The sequence below is a fragment of the Pezoporus flaviventris genome, unplaced genomic scaffold, assembly GCF_033815535.1.
Source record: "Pezoporus flaviventris isolate CSIRO_AGI_PZ_B2104156 unplaced genomic scaffold, CSIRO_AGI_Pfla_v1 ptg000031l, whole genome shotgun sequence".
NCBI lineage: Eukaryota > Metazoa > Chordata > Aves > Psittaciformes > Psittacidae > Pezoporus > Pezoporus flaviventris.
In genome coordinates, this window is record NW_026892579.1 from 25,136,917 (window position 1) to 25,155,503 (window position 18,587).

The 18,587-nt window shown below is 37.2% G+C and overlaps 1 protein-coding gene across 1 annotated transcript in view; it reads left to right on the top strand.

Annotated features, from left to right (window-relative positions):
• The window catches only part of COL9A1 (collagen type IX alpha 1 chain), a 67,736-nt gene that overhangs the window by 32,993 nt on the left and 16,156 nt on the right, over window positions 1-18,587 (top strand). Inside the window, exons 16-28 of the mRNA XM_061460527.1 lie at window positions 850-882; window positions 973-1,029; window positions 1,865-1,918; window positions 3,118-3,171; window positions 5,631-5,684; window positions 7,249-7,302; window positions 7,995-8,048; window positions 8,230-8,283; window positions 8,412-8,465; window positions 8,690-8,743; window positions 9,377-9,421; window positions 10,210-10,263; window positions 10,370-10,423. Of these exons, the coding sequence (XP_061316511.1) occupies window positions 850-882; window positions 973-1,029; window positions 1,865-1,918; window positions 3,118-3,171; window positions 5,631-5,684; window positions 7,249-7,302; window positions 7,995-8,048; window positions 8,230-8,283; window positions 8,412-8,465; window positions 8,690-8,743; window positions 9,377-9,421; window positions 10,210-10,263; window positions 10,370-10,423 (675 nt within the window). The remainder of the gene's footprint in view (window positions 1-849; window positions 883-972; window positions 1,030-1,864; window positions 1,919-3,117; window positions 3,172-5,630; window positions 5,685-7,248; window positions 7,303-7,994; window positions 8,049-8,229; window positions 8,284-8,411; window positions 8,466-8,689; window positions 8,744-9,376; window positions 9,422-10,209; window positions 10,264-10,369; window positions 10,424-18,587) is intronic.

Genomic DNA, 18,587 nt, shown 5'->3' on the forward strand with positions numbered 1-18,587 from the left:
CTATCACTACAGTCTCTAATGAGGAGTCCCTCTCCAGCATCCCTATAGGCCCCCTTCAGATACTGGAAGGCTGCTATGAGGTCTCCACGCAGCCTTCTCTTCTCCAGGATGAACAGCCCCAACTTCCTCAGGCTGTGTTCATACGGGAGGTGCTCCAGTCCCCTGATCATCCTCGTGGCCCTTCTCTGGACTTGTTCCAACAGTTCCATGTCCTTTTTATGTTGAGGACACCAGAACTGCACACAATACTCCAAGTGAGGTTTCACAAGAGCAGAGGAGAGGGGCAGGATCACCTCCTTTGACCTGCTGGTCACGCTCCTTTTGATGCAGCCCAGGATACGGTTGGCTTTCTGGGCTGCAAGTGCACACTGCCGGCTCATGTTCATTTTCTCATCAACCAACACCCCCAAATCCTTCTCTGCAGGGCTGCTCTGAATCTCTTCTCTGCCTAACCTGTAGCTGTGCCTGGGATTGCTCCAACCCAGGTGTAGGACCTTGCACTTGTCATGGTTAAACTTCATGAGGTTGGCATCAGGCCACCTCAGAAGCGTGTCGAGGTCCCTCTGGATGGCATTCCTTCCCTCCAGGGTATCAACTGAACCACACAGCTTGGTGTCATCAGCAAACTTGCTGAGGGCACACTCAATCCCACTGTCCATGTCACCGACAAAGATGTTAAACAAGACCGGTGCCAACACCGATCCCTGAGGGACACCACTCGTTACTGGTCTCCAGCCGGACATTGAGCCATTGACCACAACTCTTTGTGTGTGGCCATCTAGCCACTTCTAATGAGTTAGGTCTGTCTATTCCTTTTTTACTGACTTTGATTAATTTCATTTAATTTAGGGCACAATTGGCCTGCAAGATGGTGACCTGTTGGTAAGACAGCTGTTAATGTTTTTTAATTTAAATAATACTAGACAACCTTATTCAACCTATTTGGTAGTAACTATGTGGATCCTTTTCCAGTGTCCCAATGCTTGTCCACCTGGCCGCCCAGGACATGCTGGCTTAATGGGCATGAAGGTAAGCAAAACTGTTCAAGTGTTCCTCACAGAGTTACTGCTTAAAAGACTAAGAAGGGTAGTTGCTGCCTTCACAAAAGGGCAGTTCATTGTTAATTTAAAAAAATAAACAAAACAAACATTGCATCAGTGTGGATGCTCAGGGTTTTTTCAACTCTTGACTGCCAAAATAACCTTTCATTGTTGAAGTCTCTTGCTGTTGCTGTAATCTTCAGAGTAAAATTTATGTGTGGCTCTGAAGGGATTAGAGGATGTGAACAATTGGATCATTCACTTTCTGGGCCATTTATAGTCTGACTTCAGAAATTGTAAATGTTCCCCCAATTCCTTAGTGTTTTTTCCTTCTTTCTGTCCTTCTCAGAGACCTATAACATACTAAATTGAAATGAACATTTTTTGAATCTCATTTTATCTAAGATTTTGGTTTTGTATGTATTCTTTGCTGGTTTCTAGGAAAACTGTTGGCCTGAAGAAATTATAATGGGGTAACATAAAAAGAAATGCTAACTAGCCTTGTTAGATCCAGGAGCAGCTCTTTTTGAACATGGTACTTAATATGTGGTGTTAACTAGGTGGATAAGGAGGCAGTAGTGAATGGGGATTGCAAAGGGAACAGAATTATAGTTCATTTCCCTTGGAATCATAGAATCAACCAGCCTGGAAAAGACCTTTAAGGTCAAGTCCAGCTGTTTCCCCAGCACTGCCAAAACCACCAATAAACCATGTCACTGAGGGTCTTGTCTAGTTCTGAGAAGCCTGTTTGTTCTGCAAAACTCAGTATTTTAATTTTTAATAATCCCTATTTATTTATTTTGTTTTTTTTACATTTATCGTAGGGACAGAAAGGTTCAAAAGGAGAGTCTGGTGAACCAGGAAGACAAGGTTATAAGGTAAAGAACAACAACAAAAAAAGAAAAAAAAGACGATAAACTGTTGGTTTTAGCAAGCTAATAGTAGGTTAGCCTCTTCAAAACAGTATTATATTTTGTTAAAACTAGTAATTGTTTTACCGGAATGCATGAAGAGATACTATGTATAATAATGCTCCAGAGTAACCAAAGGTGTATTTCTCTATATTCACCTGTACTCCATATTTATTATCATGCAGAGGTCACACTTCTCATGCTTTTAATTTTGGTCATTCAATTTAATTATTATGGAAATCATGGCAAAAAATGAAATAAAAGTTATTAATTGGCAATCTTCCAAACATTTAAATACAGAAGAACTCCTTAAATTATTTTATGGCACACATGAGTAGCAACAGGAAGGATGAGAGGGGAAAGATTACAGTAAAGAGGCCAATTCCAATTCAGCCTGAAGGCTAAAATGAGCTCTTACAAGGTGTTTCCTTTGAATTAGCCTTCTTTAATATTGAAATATATGTAAGAAAAGTTGTAAAGATTTGCACTGCCTTGGTATATGCTTCAGTGCTGGAGGAAGAACATCAGATACAAGTTTTAAACCCCTCCTCTGATCTCTATTCCTAAGCATATTGAAAAGAATATTAATTTATTGTATAGAGCTCATCTACTTACTTTTTCCTGGATGTTGAACAGTTGGCTTATCCCTTTTTTGCAAATTAAACTGTTGATTTAAACTGTCAGTTCCATTAATATACGCTATCATTGCTATGAGAGAGGTTATCATCTAATCAAGTAGGGATTTGACCAGGATAAGGTATTTTACCATTTTGATTTTCCAAAAGTTCTGAAGTGCAGTGTGGTATTGTGATGTAGAGCTACTAGCATATCCAGTCTATTCACATATATGAGTGTATTGAAGAAAAAGAAAGAAAACCTAGAGATTAATGCCAAGTCAAAAAATGAATGACAGATTAAGAGTAAAGTAATAATTCTCCTTCATACTGGGGTTGCTTTGAAATTACCCTTTTGAATAATAGTTGAATAGAATGTGAACCTAAATGAGTATCTGTCTGTATTCTGAGGATGTAGTGGACTTCATTTGGATTTCCTTCAAGCAGGACATGGTGACAGAAAACAGTAAATGGTAAATGTACCGCTTACAATGAGAGAACAATTACATGTGTTGTGGGATAGCTACAAATGTATTCCTTTTGCTTTCCCAGGGTGAAGAAGGGGACCAAGGACCCAGTGGTGAAGTGGGAGCTCAAGGCCCTCCAGTAAAGTATTTCCTCTTAAATAATGTTACCAATTTGCTTTATTATGTTGTATAATTTTTTTCTTCTTATTGTAAGAAAACAAATATAAAATCTCCACACACCTTTCACTTTATTCTGACATACTCTCTTTGAGTGAACGTAGAATTATTGACTTCTGAACCCAGGACACCTCCAAAAAGCTACATCATCTCTTTGCACAGAGCTCCAATCTGTTCTATGGAAAGACTTATTTTAAGAAATATTTCATGTCCTAGATTTTGTGTTGTGCCTAGACTGTTGTCGTGGTTTAAACTTGTTGTCTGGTTTTGGTTTTGTTTTTTTTTGTTTGTTTGTTTGTGGTTTTTTTTTTTCCCCTTTGGCCTTCCTTTCCATAATTTTGTTCACTCTGACTTCATCCTTGCAAGGCCAGTGAAGCAAGAGCTTGTTTAAAATGTGGTTAACTGTGATATTCAGGCTTAGCTAAGCCTTGAGGATGAAGTAGCAGCCGCCAAAGAACAGATTGCCCCCTGCCTCCCTCCCCTTTTTGCCTTTTTGCATGGCCAAAGAAGCATCCTGCAATTGCATCTATGATTTTGGAATGATTTTCTTGTACTGCTTAGCTTGACTTCTTTGTTCTGGCACATAGCTTGTTGCTTCCTAGTGAGGAACTCTTCCTGTGGTTTCCACAGCTGAATAGGCAATAGGGAACAAAATAAAGGGGTCATTCTAAGTAAGAGAAATAGGCATAACACAATTTCTGTAGTTTATTTTCTTATGGGGTCTTACATTTTTTCATGAGGTGTGAAACTATTTCTTTATACCATTGGTGTCCACATGTGATATTATAGAGGAGCTTACGTTGATGCATATGACATCCAAATCCTAAATTAGAGAATTCTCTATGAACATAAGGCAACATAAAGCTCTGGATTAGGAACAGAGAAAGATAAAGAAAGAACAGAGGCTAAGTAATGGAATGAGTTTAATCCTTTTTATCTCTGATGCTGAAAAAAGTATCCATGGCACCCTAGTGCAGAGAAAGTACTTGTATAAGATGCAGCTTCTGCTGTCTCAAGGACTTGTGGGAGCCAATTCATTTAACTGAGTTTGTTAAAGTTCTTCAATCACTGTGAAATAAATAACACAACAGAATTAAAAAAACAATTAGAGATTAATTTTTAATTTTCTTTTATTTTAATGCCTTTTTCTTATTACTCTTCACTGCTTTGCCTGTTTATGACCTTGCAAACAAGCTGTAAAATAATAGTTTCTTATTAAATTGTAGGATTGCTAATATGTAGAAAGTGATGTCAGATAGACAGCCTATGAAAAAGTGCGTAGACAGTGCCTTAGAGGCACAGATGGAGAGAGGCTGTAGACTGTTGTATATTCTTGTATGTTTCTTACATAAATGTATATAAAGTTCACAATCAATAGAAGGGATTAGGAATCTGGTCTCCACAGCAGCACCTGCAGTCCAACACTTTTATGTAATGCATTGACAGGAAGACTCGCGTAAGATAGCCACCTCTGGGAGGTGTTGCTTTTGATAGAAAGTGGTGGGTACTGAAATGTGCCTACTTGCATGTCTTATCTTAGAACAAGCATTTGACTGTGTGTCTCTTCCTTGTTGGGCTGCTGAATCACTGTTGCATTATCATGATTTTTCTCGTATTTTGGGCTGACAAACTTATAAATGTTCTCTGCAAGATTCCATCTGATTTCAGTAGAGGCAAACAAAAGGGCTGGCCAGCAAGTCCAAGGAGTAGGTTTGCCTTTGCCACATGAAAGTGCCTGTAGCTGTTTCATTAACACAGTTGTAGTGCATTCTTCTTGTTGAAGGACAAACATGTTATGGCTGAGGGTTTGGTCTCTCTGCAGAGAGGAGACCTATCATGTAGTTTCAGTCTCCTGGGCAGAAGAAAAAACTGAATCCACATTTCCCACAAGACAGTATTTTGAAGGGAAGTGGAAATAGTTATAATACATCCTGCTGTACTAGAAATAGTACTAGAAGTCTACTCAGTCCAGCCTCTCAGGTGTATAAACTTACTGCCTATATTCTTAAATCCCTTGCCCAGTTTTGTCTACCTTTTGAATTCTATAAAGTCTGATGCATCAGACTTTTTCTCCTGCATCTGTCCTATACCCTGCTTAAGGCAACTCAGCATTTCTGCACATGTGGCTTTCATATGTTCTCACACAGGGAGAATGCTTCAACTTTGAAGTGTGGTTTTTTTCAGTACTTAATGTGTTTGTGGTTGTATAATTCAACGCAATAGTTTTGGTATTCTTTTTGAAAGTCTGAAATTAGTAAAATATTGAATTACCATCCAGAATTAATATTCTAATACAGAAGTAGTTGGATTTCTCCTTCTATAGTAAAAAAATAGTAAAATAAGCAAAAAAAAAAAAAAAGCATACAATAGTTGTGATGAAGAGATTTAAGAGTAATTTAAATACCCTTTTTTTATTTTCAGGGCATCATAGGTATCAGAGGTATAACTGGTATAGTGGGACCTAAAGGTACCAAAGTGAGTATTAACCTTTCTTTTGATAAAAATAGCCGGGATTAAAAAAAAAAAAGTACACCCCTGAACATTTCTAAAGTTTATTTAAATGTATCTTTTTTCCCCTCTGCATTTTCTTTCTCCTGCCAGCTGTATTTCCATAGCTACTGTACTTCTAGTTAAGAAGAATGGCAGCTTTTTCCTTCTGCTTAATGAAGTAAATATACTCTGAACACCTTTCTGATTATTGGATTTGTAGTATTTTGGCATGTGTGCAAGTGTTTAGTTGGCATGCTAACAAGTTATAGCAGTTATAAACTATAGCATGTTTTATTTAAAGATAAAATTTATTAAATAGTCCCTCCTGTGATTTGCATCTCCCTGAAACCTTTGGCTTCCACTGTCCAGTTTTTATCAGGGCTTTTATTGAGGGTTTGCTCTTTTTCCATTCTTTCTGTCTCTTGTATCTTTTGTGTCTTAAACTGCTGCCAGTAGGATTCATGTTTATGTGGGCTCTGACTTTGCCCGGTAATTTTCCTGCTGTTCATCAAAGTGTTTCTAACTGTTATTTCAAAATGGACTGTTACATTTCTATTCTTATGATCTTGATAAATCTATATGGTAAAAATTTCTGGAAGAAGTAAAATGTAGGAATCATGCTATTGTCTCCTTCTCTAGAAATGAAGTAACAAAAACCTTACTCTCTGATTGTCTATAGAATCATAGAATAGAATCATAGAACAGTTAGGGTTGGAAAGGACCTTAAGATCATGAAGTTCCAACCCCCCTGCCATGGGCAGGGACACCTCACACTAAACCATGTCACCCAAGGCTCTGTCCAACATGCACTTGAACACTGCCAGAGATGGAGCATTCACAACTTCTCTGGGCTACCTATTCCGGTGCCTCACCACCCTATGCTAAGAAACAACATCAAATTTGTCCTGATTATGAAGCTTCTCATGAATGAACCTTCCTAACCTCTCAGACACATTTGCTGAACTATTACTATCTTAGTTTGCTTTGCTGGCCCTCAGATCTTCTGATTCTTCATAGTTATTTGCTTACATTTTTTGTGCTGTTTTGTCTGTTTGGAATCTTTACTACCTCTGTTTGACAAAGCAGTTCCTTATTCTCCGTGAATGTTTTAGAAAACATTTTTTTTTCCCCCTCTCCATTTGAAATTACTTGAATTACTTACAGGGTAGCAATTGCATTAATTCTTTGAAACATATGCAATACAAATAGCTGCTCTTCACTTGATGATTTTTCTTTTCACATTTTGACGCTATTCTATTATGTGGTGAAGAATAACATATTAAGGAAGATACAGACCTTTTCTGAAGTAGTGTGAAAAGCTCTATGCCATGCTCTTCCATATGATTATTTTTTAAGAGAATGAACTGAATGTAATTTTTTTGATTTTTTTTTTTTTTTTTTCCCCATAGTTAAAAAATATTTGCTTTCATAACTCCACAAAGAAAAGATGATGTAGAAAATTTGCATGTGCCAGCGAACCAAGAGCATGCATAAGTTGTTAATGTTTCAGTACTTCATTTTAATCTTGTGTTATCGACTTGTTTTGTAGGGGGCTCGTGGGCTTGATGGTGATCCTGGTCCCCAAGGCCTTCCTGGTGCACCTGTAAGTAAAGTGTGTGTTGGCCAAACACTTCTCAGGGTCTACCCAGTTAGATGCTGAGTCCTGAAACTTTGTGGTTGTGAATCAGAAAAGCTTCTGATTAATCCAATTGTGCTGACTCACCACAGGTGAATAAATGATATGACAATGATGTCAAGTCCAGAATCTCCTACTGTCCCCAAGGAACCATGGGGTAGATGAACACCTTTTAGCCTCTTAGAATGTTAGTCACCTCTTCATTCTGAATGCTACAGGGCATTAGAGTGGCTTGAAATTTTTCAGGGTTTAAATTGGAAAATACTAATTAGAACAAAACCTATATAGTGCAATTTGTACCCCTTTTTAAAATTATTATTATTTTATTTATTAATTTTTATTCCTCCCTGCTTCCCTTGTCCTCCCCCCCACCCCCGGAACTTATGCTTGGAATAGCCAGTGACTGTATGAGTTGAGGAATCGAAAGCAACATTGCTTAGACACTACTGGATTCCTAGGGGATGGTTTGAGCTGTGTTTTTAAAAATATCTTAATACTGTCAAATGCAGTATTAAGAAACTGCATTTTAAATATGAGTTTATGAGTTTAAGGTGTCTGCTCTAACCAAGTGTGAATTGTACTGTTGTTGAGTTACTGGAGGTTTTAACTGCAGTGAAAAATAATTCTAGAAAAATGTATTTTTTTTCTTTCCCCTGTAGGGTGATCAAGGCCAAAGAGGTTCACTGGGAGAGGCAGGTCCAAAGGGAGACAGGGTGAGCACAGACAAATTTCAAGTCATGTTGACTTGCAACCTTTGGTTACTTATAGCATATAAACATGAAGCATAATAGGTACTCTCAAAGTAACGCATATCTGAATGAATATGTGTTGAAATTCTTCATTTCTGTCATTTCAGTGTGTTTATTTTCATTAAAAAAAGTGTTTTATTCTTAGGGCCCTCAAGGTACAAGAGGAATAAATGGTCTACCTGGGCCTAAAGGAGAGTCTGTATGTATATTTCATTTCTTCGTGTGTTTCATGTTGTGCTAATTTGTATATCGGATTGCTTGGGAGAAGTCTCTCCAACAATACATTATTTTTTTTTTTAATCTTTTTATTTTTTTTTCTTTTTCAAGGGCTTACCAGGAGTTGATGGCCGGGAAGGCATCCCTGGAATGCCTGGAGCAAAAGTAAGGCACATTTGGCACATATCTGAGCTTTGGTATTCCCTAGATTTGATCACTCATTTGTGGCCTTTTACTGTGCATAAAGCCACAGGCTGAAGTACATTATTAGGGTAATTGAATGAACTTTCCCTTCCTGCAGATCCCAAAGTGCTCCAGCTCTGTGTTCCAAAAATAAATTTTTCCCTTTTGTTTGATTTGCATATATTACAACTTCAAATGTTTTTCAGGGTGAACCAGGAAAACCTGGAGCTCCAGGTGATGCAGGGCTTCAGGGACTTCCAGTAAGTATCTGCTATTTTGCCTTTGAAAATTAGGCTCAGTTAAAATTACAGAAAGTCCATATATAGGTTAGATTGATGCTGATATCAGAGTAATTTAATTTACAAACTGCCAGCTGTCAAAAGCTAAATGGAAACTTCTTTGAAACACTATGCTGTAGGAGTAATTGCTGTGAGGGTATAGTGAAGGAGCTGTATTAAAATAGAACTGGAAGTAAATTTGTAATACAAAGTGAGTTCTTCAGCTTTGAAGAAAATTTAGTAAAAGCATACTTGCTATGAGCTGTTGCACAGAAGTAAGGAGGAGATGAAATGTATACATAAAGTATCTGTTAAGCTCTCTTTCTTCAGTCTCAAAATACTGGAACCAAGAATCTATTTCTAGTTTAAGCTAGAAAAAGCCACAACTCCTCAGTTTTTCATGCTCCTCTTGCCAATTTATACAGTAAGAATGCTACTACTCCTTATCTGTCCTTTTGTAAATAGGAAGAACTCAAGCTTGGTCCATTATTGGATAAAAGTGCTTCAATATCAAGTAAAAGGACTAGAAATGCTTTAACATGAGACAGATATTTTTAAACACCATTTCAAATCCCCTTAACAACAGATAAAGACTGTAAATGTAAATTCTTTCAGGGTTTACCAGGCTCTCCAGGTCTGAAAGGCATTCCTGGATCAAAGGTAAATCATCTTGAGTACTGACTTTCTTACAATACTGTATTTGTGCTCACCAAGTTCTAGAGTAACCAGTGAAATTAAATTAACTTTCTGTTGTAGTAAGACAAGCCTCTGGCTGAAAGAATTAAATATATTCTTTAATCGACTCTAGTCCTGTGCTTTTTCATGATTCTTTTGCTATGTGATGTGGTTTTCATTTCAGGCATTAAATAATACCTAAAAAAGGCCATTTCCTTTTGAATTTGTGGAAATCATTGCTAGAGGAGGCATGTGAGATGGGTACCTCACTACAGTTTGGAATGAATGATGTCATAATAAGAATAGTACTTATAGCTGCCCTAAATTGATTGAATCACAGAGATTGTAATCTCTGTTTACATACCACCAGATTGCAGCAGCAATCCCAATTAAGTTTAAAAAAGTATTGTACACTTGAGATGATGGAATGTTTCAGACAATCATGCTCAAGTTTAAGTAACAGAAATAAAACTAGATTGAGACATGAATTTCTTCTGAAATTACATTGAATGATATTGCCTTCTATGCTTTGAGTACAGCAATCAAGTCTATTTGGGATTTATCAGGATGTGAACAACAAAAGAACTAAAACCTGACATTAGATGAAAGTTAAATGTAAACCAAAATAAAGGTGGAAGTTAAAAACTGAATACAGGCTGGGTTGTTTGTTTGTTTTTTTTTTTTAATAAGATCTTATTGATTTCCTTATTTTCTATTTTAAAATGAATGGTAAAACATTTCCTTAGCTGATACTTTCATCTTTTGTCCAACAGGGTAATACAGGTCGTCCTGGAGTGTCAGGTTTGATGGGAAATTCTGGGAAACCAGTAAGATCATTAATCTTATCCAAAAGAGCTAGAAAAATGAGTAAGTCTTGCACTGTGCAAAACATCACTTTTCTAATGTGTTGCATTCTTCGTATCCCCAAAACAGGGTGAGCAGGGGCCAGAGGGAGAAGTAGGTCCAACAGGACCCCGGGGACCACCAGTAAGTATTGAATAAATTTCTAACTGTATGTAGTATTGCAGTGTCTCAAGTTATGGTTGCTGAAGTTAACCATGAGGTAAAAATATTGTTCAGCACAGGTGCTAATTTTTAAGGTAAATACTAGGTGTTCTTTAACCCCCTTCTGTGCCAGGTGGATGTGCATCATCACATAGAGAAATATAGAAGCACATGTCCTGTGACTGTTTATGGCTTTGGTGGTAAATTAAATTTTAAAGCTTTGTTTGTATTCTTCTGCACTTTATTTCTAAATATGCTAAGTAAAAGACCAAACAGAGGGAATGAGGGTGGTTTGTGACAAAAAGCTGGAACCAAACTGCTGCTCTTTCACTGTAACAGTCAACTTCCATTACTGGTGTTGAAAGGCTTAAATCCACTAGCTGTAAGTGCAAGATCACTTGCTCTTTTCTTTAACTGTTTCAGCCCCTTAAAGAAGCTTCTGCTGTATATCAAAAGGCTTAGCTGTATGTTACAAGGTTTTGAACTTTGGTATTAGTGTTCAGAACATGATTTTTTTTTTTTGATTCAAACCTATTTCTAATGCACATAATGTGAATAGTGAGGCAGGGTATGAAGGAAAGGTAACTGTCCTAACTAGTAAAGAAAATGGCTAGAGACTGTCCTCAGCCTCATTGGTCAACTGGCATGATGCGGTTTGTCTTCATACTGCTAAACTCCCTTAACACCCCCTCACATCTAAGCAGGCTGGGTACAATCAAGTTGCAAATGGGGAGCAGCCTCTTGCTTGTGTTCCCCAAACTATTCTTGGGCATTATCTAGGGAAGTCCAGTTTGCCCAAGACAAAAAAAAGCTAACAGTTTATCATGGATGATTGTGGGATGCTGCTCAGGCCTTCTGCCTTGGCCCTTTCTGCTTGGCATAATTAATGTAGCTATACTGAAGTACAACATTTTTCTCTAACTGGAAACACTGATGTTGTAGGGTTTTTTTTTACTGGATACTTTCCTTACCCCTAGAAAGATTCAGAAGAATGCAGGAATCATTGTTGGGCAGATAGCTTGGTGCAGGAAATAGGTGTGCTAAGGCAAGTGGACTGATGGTGTTTGCTGAGGCGCAGTGGTGAAGACAGGGCAACTGCATACTAGAGAGTCTGCTGGGCACAGATTTCAGATTTCTTCTACAGTAGGCCTGTCATGGACTGAGTAAGGCAGATCTAATTCTCTGTTGTTGTTCATCCTTCTGTGAGGGATGAGAGGGTCAGTGACTTGAAGAAAATTTTCATGTACCAAAAGTCATTCTTGCAACACTGACAAGGTTCCAGGCTCTGTAACCAATTGCTTTTGCAAGCTTCTCTCTTGCCGCTGATACCCTAGGGATACTTTCTTTGAATTTGCTGAGCTTCTGCTATCATACAATGACATAAGTTTTACTCATATGGTTGTTGGGTTATCCTCATACAGGGCTTACAGAGTTATTGATAGAGATACATTGATAAGGGTATTTTCATGGGTGAGGAATATCTTCTGTGAATTAACTCTTGAACAGACAACAGTAAGCCAAGTACCAGATTTTGTTTGCTTCTGTGGTTTGTGTTATTGTGTGCTAGGTGCATTAATTCATGAGATCGTGTTTATTTTAAACTGAATCTTTGTACAAATGCTGTGTCCACAGCAGCCTATGAATGATACAGAAAGTGGATTTCATGAGCATGCAATTAGTAGGATGGAATACAGGTATCTTCAGCTTCCAATATACCCAACTTGCAAACGTTATTTTTTGTTGTTGCTTGTTTTTAAAAGTATTGAGTGCACTAGAAAAGGATTTAAGCCCTGTACTTGAGCTAATATTTTGCATGCTTCTAATGGGAATAAATATTGTGATTGAATCAGACCAAAATATTTGCCCACTTGGATAATGCACTGTAATCTGCTAAACTATGCTTTTAATCCTTTCAATGTGAACATGAATTTACAAAATCAGCAGTCCATAGAACAGGAGTTGACACACAAGGTTAATTATTAGTAATCCTGTAGTCAAATACTTAATGCAGCATAAATACAATGATTTTTCTGTTTATCAATCCAGAAACCAGAAAGACAACTGGATATCTTTCCTTTATTGTCTCTCTTTACTAAGTGCACTTATTTTGGAAAACATGTGAACAAGTTAATTGATGATAATGAAGTAATTTTGCTTGTAGAACATTAAATAGTAATCTACTTCTCATCTATAGTTCCTTTAAAGCTATACAGAGCCTTGAATAATAACTATGTTTAGCTTCCTCCTGCTCAAGACTACAGGCAGCATTTGACTTTTCTTTTTGGAACACTGGAAAAACAGTCCAAGTTGAATTTGTGTCTATTTTCAGGGCAGAATAAAGAGTGTTTTCTCTTTCTTCAGCTGAATGTACATGTAGTAGATATATTTGAGCCTCAGATTTTAGGACTCTGCCTTTAGATTTCCAGGAAAAAAAGATCTGCTAGTTAAATAAACCTACATGCCATGATTTTCAAACTTCTAAAACCAGAAATTTCTAAAATAAGTTGAGAAAATCTTTTATAATTGCTCTGATGAGAATTTTTCTTGTGAATACTATTGTATTTTTTTTTTCCCTAGATTTTGACATTTTCTCACAATTTTAACATTTGATAGTTTTTGACTAAAGTTTTATGGCTAAATACTTTCAAAGTTGGGGGATTTTATGGTTACTATGCAGGTATTATTTGTCCTTTTTCTTTCTGTTTTAAATTATGTTCTTTAGCACTCATCTTGGGGATTTTTTCGTTTTGTTTCTTTCTTCCTTCTTCACCCTTTGTTCCATTTCACTTTTGGTATAGAAGACTCAAGGGTGGGGTCTTCCTTGGAGTTGGAAAAAACCTTGATGTTTTGCACAGTATGGAAAACTTCACTCCTTAATGTATTGCTGCATGGCAGCAGCCACATGAAAGACCCTCTTCACTCTCCCATTTCACTTGCCGCTTTCTCCATCTCATTAGTGGGGAAAGACAACATGGCTGGTCACTCCAGGAGGGCCAGAGTTATAAAGGAAGGGACATCCAGCGAAGGTTTCTGGCAGGGCTAACAAGGCTCACTCTACTAACATGGATAGCAGGTGGTATCTGCACTGAGGTAAAACAACATCAGTGATTCTATGGGATAAATTAATGTTTCTGTACCATTCACCAACTAGCCTGTAGTATCCTCTGGTGGAAACCATGTTATTTAAATGCAATTTTCATTAATAAACAACCGTTGGAATGTATTGGGTTTAATATTGTTACAAAGCAGGAGATTCAAATTTTGGTCTTTTGTGAGTCTGTAAAAATTGACAGTTTCATAAGGAAGATATTAAATGGTTGAAAGCAAGATAACTGGCTCTAATTAAAAATGAGCAAACTCATGTGCTGGGAGACTCGTATCTCACCAGTGACAAATATCCCTTGGAGAAAATTACTTTGAAAAATATCACTTCAGTATATCATTGTTTTTCCTTAGGAAACTAAGTGGGGACCTGAGCAGGAAAAAAACCACAAACTTCTGTTTATTTAGTGTATTATTCACCTGTTCAGTAAAACAGAAAAACAGCTGAGCAACATGGAAATTCTGTCATTTGTTCCTAAATCAGACATATTTTCCATTCCACTCTAGCTGTATTGTTGGTTAACCTTATGTTTGATTCCCATTATGCTAGCTAATCCAAGTAATTACCAAACCTATTTGTGATTTGAACCTTTCTAAGCCAGTCGTCATGGCAGGTGGCCCAAAGGAAGCAATTCTCAAACATCAGTGTCATTCCTAATCAGTGAAATTTAGCCAAGCTTTCTAAGCTGCTTAACCATTTTCTGTCATATTTGTGGAGATTTAGTAAGATTTGATTTTTCATATTGTGTCTGCAGAAAATACTAACCCCTGCCCCTTCTTTTTTTCATAACTTGTTTTTCTTCAGCTATTTAACCTTTAAATTGCTAACATTTGGAGAACATGTATCCCATCCTGTGGTTCTGCAGTCAAAAGATTGCTTGGAACATTTAAGTAAGCATTTAAATTAAAGTCAAATACTCGCCTAGCAAATTGAGCAAATTCAATGTATGTACAGGTCAGCGCATATATATGTTGTTAGTGATTTAGTATGCAATATAAGCAGCAGAGGTTAAGTATCTGGCTGCCTAAGATCTGATACTGTAGCACCCTCTGGGAGATTTCAGAGGGGTCCTGGTTTGTTGAGCTGACTTGCTCTCTGGAGATGCCTTTGTCTCTGCTCATTATAAAGAGGGAGTCTGGAGAGAACCTTAGTTTTGTTACTAAATGTGATAGGTGAGAATACTGTTTTCAGCATCTTAAATTGCTTTCAGCTAAGTAATTTTATAAGCATTTAGGGGTATTTTTGTTTACCCTAACAATTAGAACTAAAGCCTAGCTGTCCTGTCAGATTCTTCCTACATGACTTCAACTGGAATAATGAGTCATGTGCCATTAATGGTGGAGTGGTATGGGTAGTGTGGTGGGATGAAATGTCCGTGCCTCAGTTTCTATGATATGTTTAGGTACCAGTGGACATGTTTTGCATACATAAGTTCAGAGGTGTTCCACAAGCGGTGAGTCATAGTTTACATTTAAGATACAGCTAAAGGGGTTTGCATTGCATAGGCTGTAGAAGAATCAAAAGAAGAAAGTGGATTTGCATCCTGCCAGGTACACTTCCTGTCCAGTAAGCTTAAGCCATGCATGTGACCAAGCTTTCTGACCTTGCGCAATTCTTCAGAATGATTTGTACAGGGTAGCACTTTCTCCTCTCTCACTCATAGGCTATATATCCCAGCCACACCTGATTAGTGTTGCTAAGCCTCTCCAATTCTCATATTATCCACTGCTGTCTTTCCAAACTTCTTGGTCAAATTGTCTGCTACCTTACACTTTACCCCTCCACCCCCAGCAACAGTTTCCTTTGACTTTTGGGCATGCTAGACCTCTGGATATCAGCAGATATCCTGAAGCTGGCTTCTCCTAAAGAGTGTAGACAGTAGCCTGTGTAAAAATTGGACTTGCTATGGATTTAGTATACTAAAGCTCTCCTAGACTTCAGCTAAGACTATAGGTGCAGTCAGCATGAAAGGTCTCTGTCATTTATGCTTGGCCACAGTATCACCCTTGAAAAGAGTGGCAGCAGAATGCCTGCTGCCCAAAACATGATGCAGTTATAAGGAAGGTACATTTCATGCTACACTTTTCTCTTACCATTATCCTAAGGAGTACCAATTTCATTATTACTCGGAGAAGGGCAAAGGTTTGCTGTATATTTACTCTTCTAGCAAAAAATAATTTATCTTTATGGATGTTTTTTAGTACTGTAGTGAATGTCAAAGGTACAGTCCTATTGATGCTTCCATGGATAAATCCTTGAACTGAAATTAATTCCTCAGAGATTTTTGGGTGAAAAAAGTTTGATAAGTTAAAGTCTTGCAAGCATATAATTAATAAATTAATTACCTTTTGCAAAAGACTTTGGAATACTAAGTTTACGATATTAATTCCAAAATGTACTTTTATTCTTTCTTATTCTGCACAGATTTAATTCTCTATGGCACTGCTCTTGAAGAGGCTACAATTGGTATGACATATAGTATAAACCCAAAATTCTTAAGTACAGGAGAGTTTATTACAGTATAGATTATGAAGTACCTGTCGAGAGTCAAATTAGTGTTTAAATTATTGGGGCAGCTAAGTGAGATGCAAATTATCTGAGGCATATTCTTATTATTGTTCCACTCAATTGATCAAAAGGAAATCAAGAAACCAGTGAAAGAAACTGTTTTAGCATGAGAATACATTCTGTAACTGCTTGTGGGAACTTTACAAAAGAATCAAATCTTCAAAATTTCAGTGAGGAAGGAAACCATCCCAGACAATCTGAAGAAAGGTCTGCTGTAAATCCTGTAGTGTCCCCTTACATGTTACATTCAAAGGCTAAGTATAGATCTTGGAGAACTGTGAGTGAGACATTAAATTTTAATTTAAATGTATTGAGTGGTCCAGCAATCCTGCCTTGGAACAAAGGTAAGATAGATTTTGTTGTAATCTTAGTCAAACACAGCTGTGAAAGGGCTGCATCCTGGACTTGTTCAGTGTTGTGGTGCTGTGCTACCATTTCACACCTTACCATTTCACGTGGGCTTTACTGTCTTTTGGGAGAATGACCCTATGCTCAGCAGTACTCGTGCAAAGTGATAGTGTACTTAACAGAAATCAATTATCTACACTGTTGATGTACTGGAGCAGTCTTGGACATGTTTTCAGTCCATGTTCTCTAACATCATTGACTGAAGTAATCTAGGCAGTGTCCAGGCTTAGGAGTGGCTTCAGGGGCCATTTGCAGTGATAATCTATGTGCTACCTCCCTTCACTGTACGCCAGGTTTACCAGCATGGGTGCAAGTCAGTGTCACAGCTCACTCTAAAGTAGCTACTTTCCCTCTTCAAGCGTGTTTTAGTTAAAACTAGTGCAAAACACCCATTGATTTGTGAGTCTACAACTATGGACTGTTAGATATAGAGCCATTGTATAAGAAAGGCAGGCTGCGGACGTGGCCAAACCACCTTTTGTTCTCATTATTGCTTATGAGTAACTTCAAGAACCGAGGAATGTTTCGTCTGACCAAGTACAGATGTTGACACTTAAGCCAGTTATTACAGAAACCGTGGGGAAAACATAGAGATAGTACATGATTCATGATATATTTTAAATGTTTACACGAGGGTATTTCAAGATGTCTCTTTGTTCCAGGGCCATTTGAGTCAGGTATAACTTGGTGGAAGCTTTTCAGCCTTTTAGGTTATGCCATAGGCCAATGGGACTCCTAATTACTCTTTGGGTTAGATTCCCCCTTGCCAAAACACAGCTCCTGCAGATCTTGCAGTGGTGGCCCTTAATTTGAAGTAATTCAGCCTTACAGGCATAATGTTAATGTTTACAGGAAATACTGTCCCTTTGTATTCCAGTCTTCTGTATACCAACCTTCTTTTTACCACCTTAGAAAAGGATTGGTGTCTGAAAAAGGGCCTGTAATGTATATTTGACCAAGGATTTTTTTGCATTTAAAATAAAAAGGAAGGTTTTTCTTGCATTCTGCATGACCAGCAGAACCTTTGATGTGCTTAAGAGGTTTATCATTTTAAATCTGTGGAAGGTGACATTGCTTTTGTTTTATAGCTGTATAACAATCATGCATGAATATTATGACATATACGAGGAGACGAGTTTATGATTTTAATCTTTCTCTTTCCTGCATCAGAAATATACTAGTATTCCAGGTCAGGGATGTAGTACAGAATTGTATGATTTATAACAATTTTCAAACAGGTTAATGCATCTTCTGGGTTGTGGGATGAAGGTGATTTTCATTTTTCTTTTTTGGTCTTATTAACATAAAAAGCTTCTAAAAATTATACAAAGTGCTTTAAAAGGATAGCGATTTTAACACCATCGGATATTTTGAAGAAAATGAGTGGAAAAGTCTGTTTATGTTAGGTTCTCTGATCTCTCCAGGATACCTAATTATTTCTTGAATTGAAGAGTTAGTTTTCCTAAGCTTGTGTGAGAAGTTGTGATTGCATTTATGACCTGGCATAAAAGGCCATGTCTGCCGTCTCCTTTTATTCTTCAATATGTCACAATATTTTACTTATTGTGAAGAAAGTATCTATATTTAAAATTAGCAGTTATATACAGCTCTAGAATGCTTAGATCTGGTTTTACCTGAAATTTTCTAAGTTATAAATAGCAGGTTATCTACTTGTATTTAATAACTTAAGTTCTTGATATATTATAATCTTAAACATTCTGTTGTGCTTTTATAGCACGTACCCTTTATGTATTTGAACAGCAGAAATAACTGTCTGGAGTAGTGGCACTTGTGTCTTAGCCTTGTGTTGGGACACTGAATTTATGCGTACAGGTGTATATATGTATCTGTACAGGTGAAAGTAAATATATAAATCTTATTGAGCTGTTCTGAAAGATTTAATCATAAGAGACAGAACTCTTCTGATAAATCTAGGTCAGTTTGAAAATTGTTTAATATATTTGAAAATTTGACTCAGTGTCATCTTTACCCAGGGTATATATTCAAATGGATGCATTAAGAAACAAATTTACAACACTAATGTGAATATGACGATCCAAATGGATA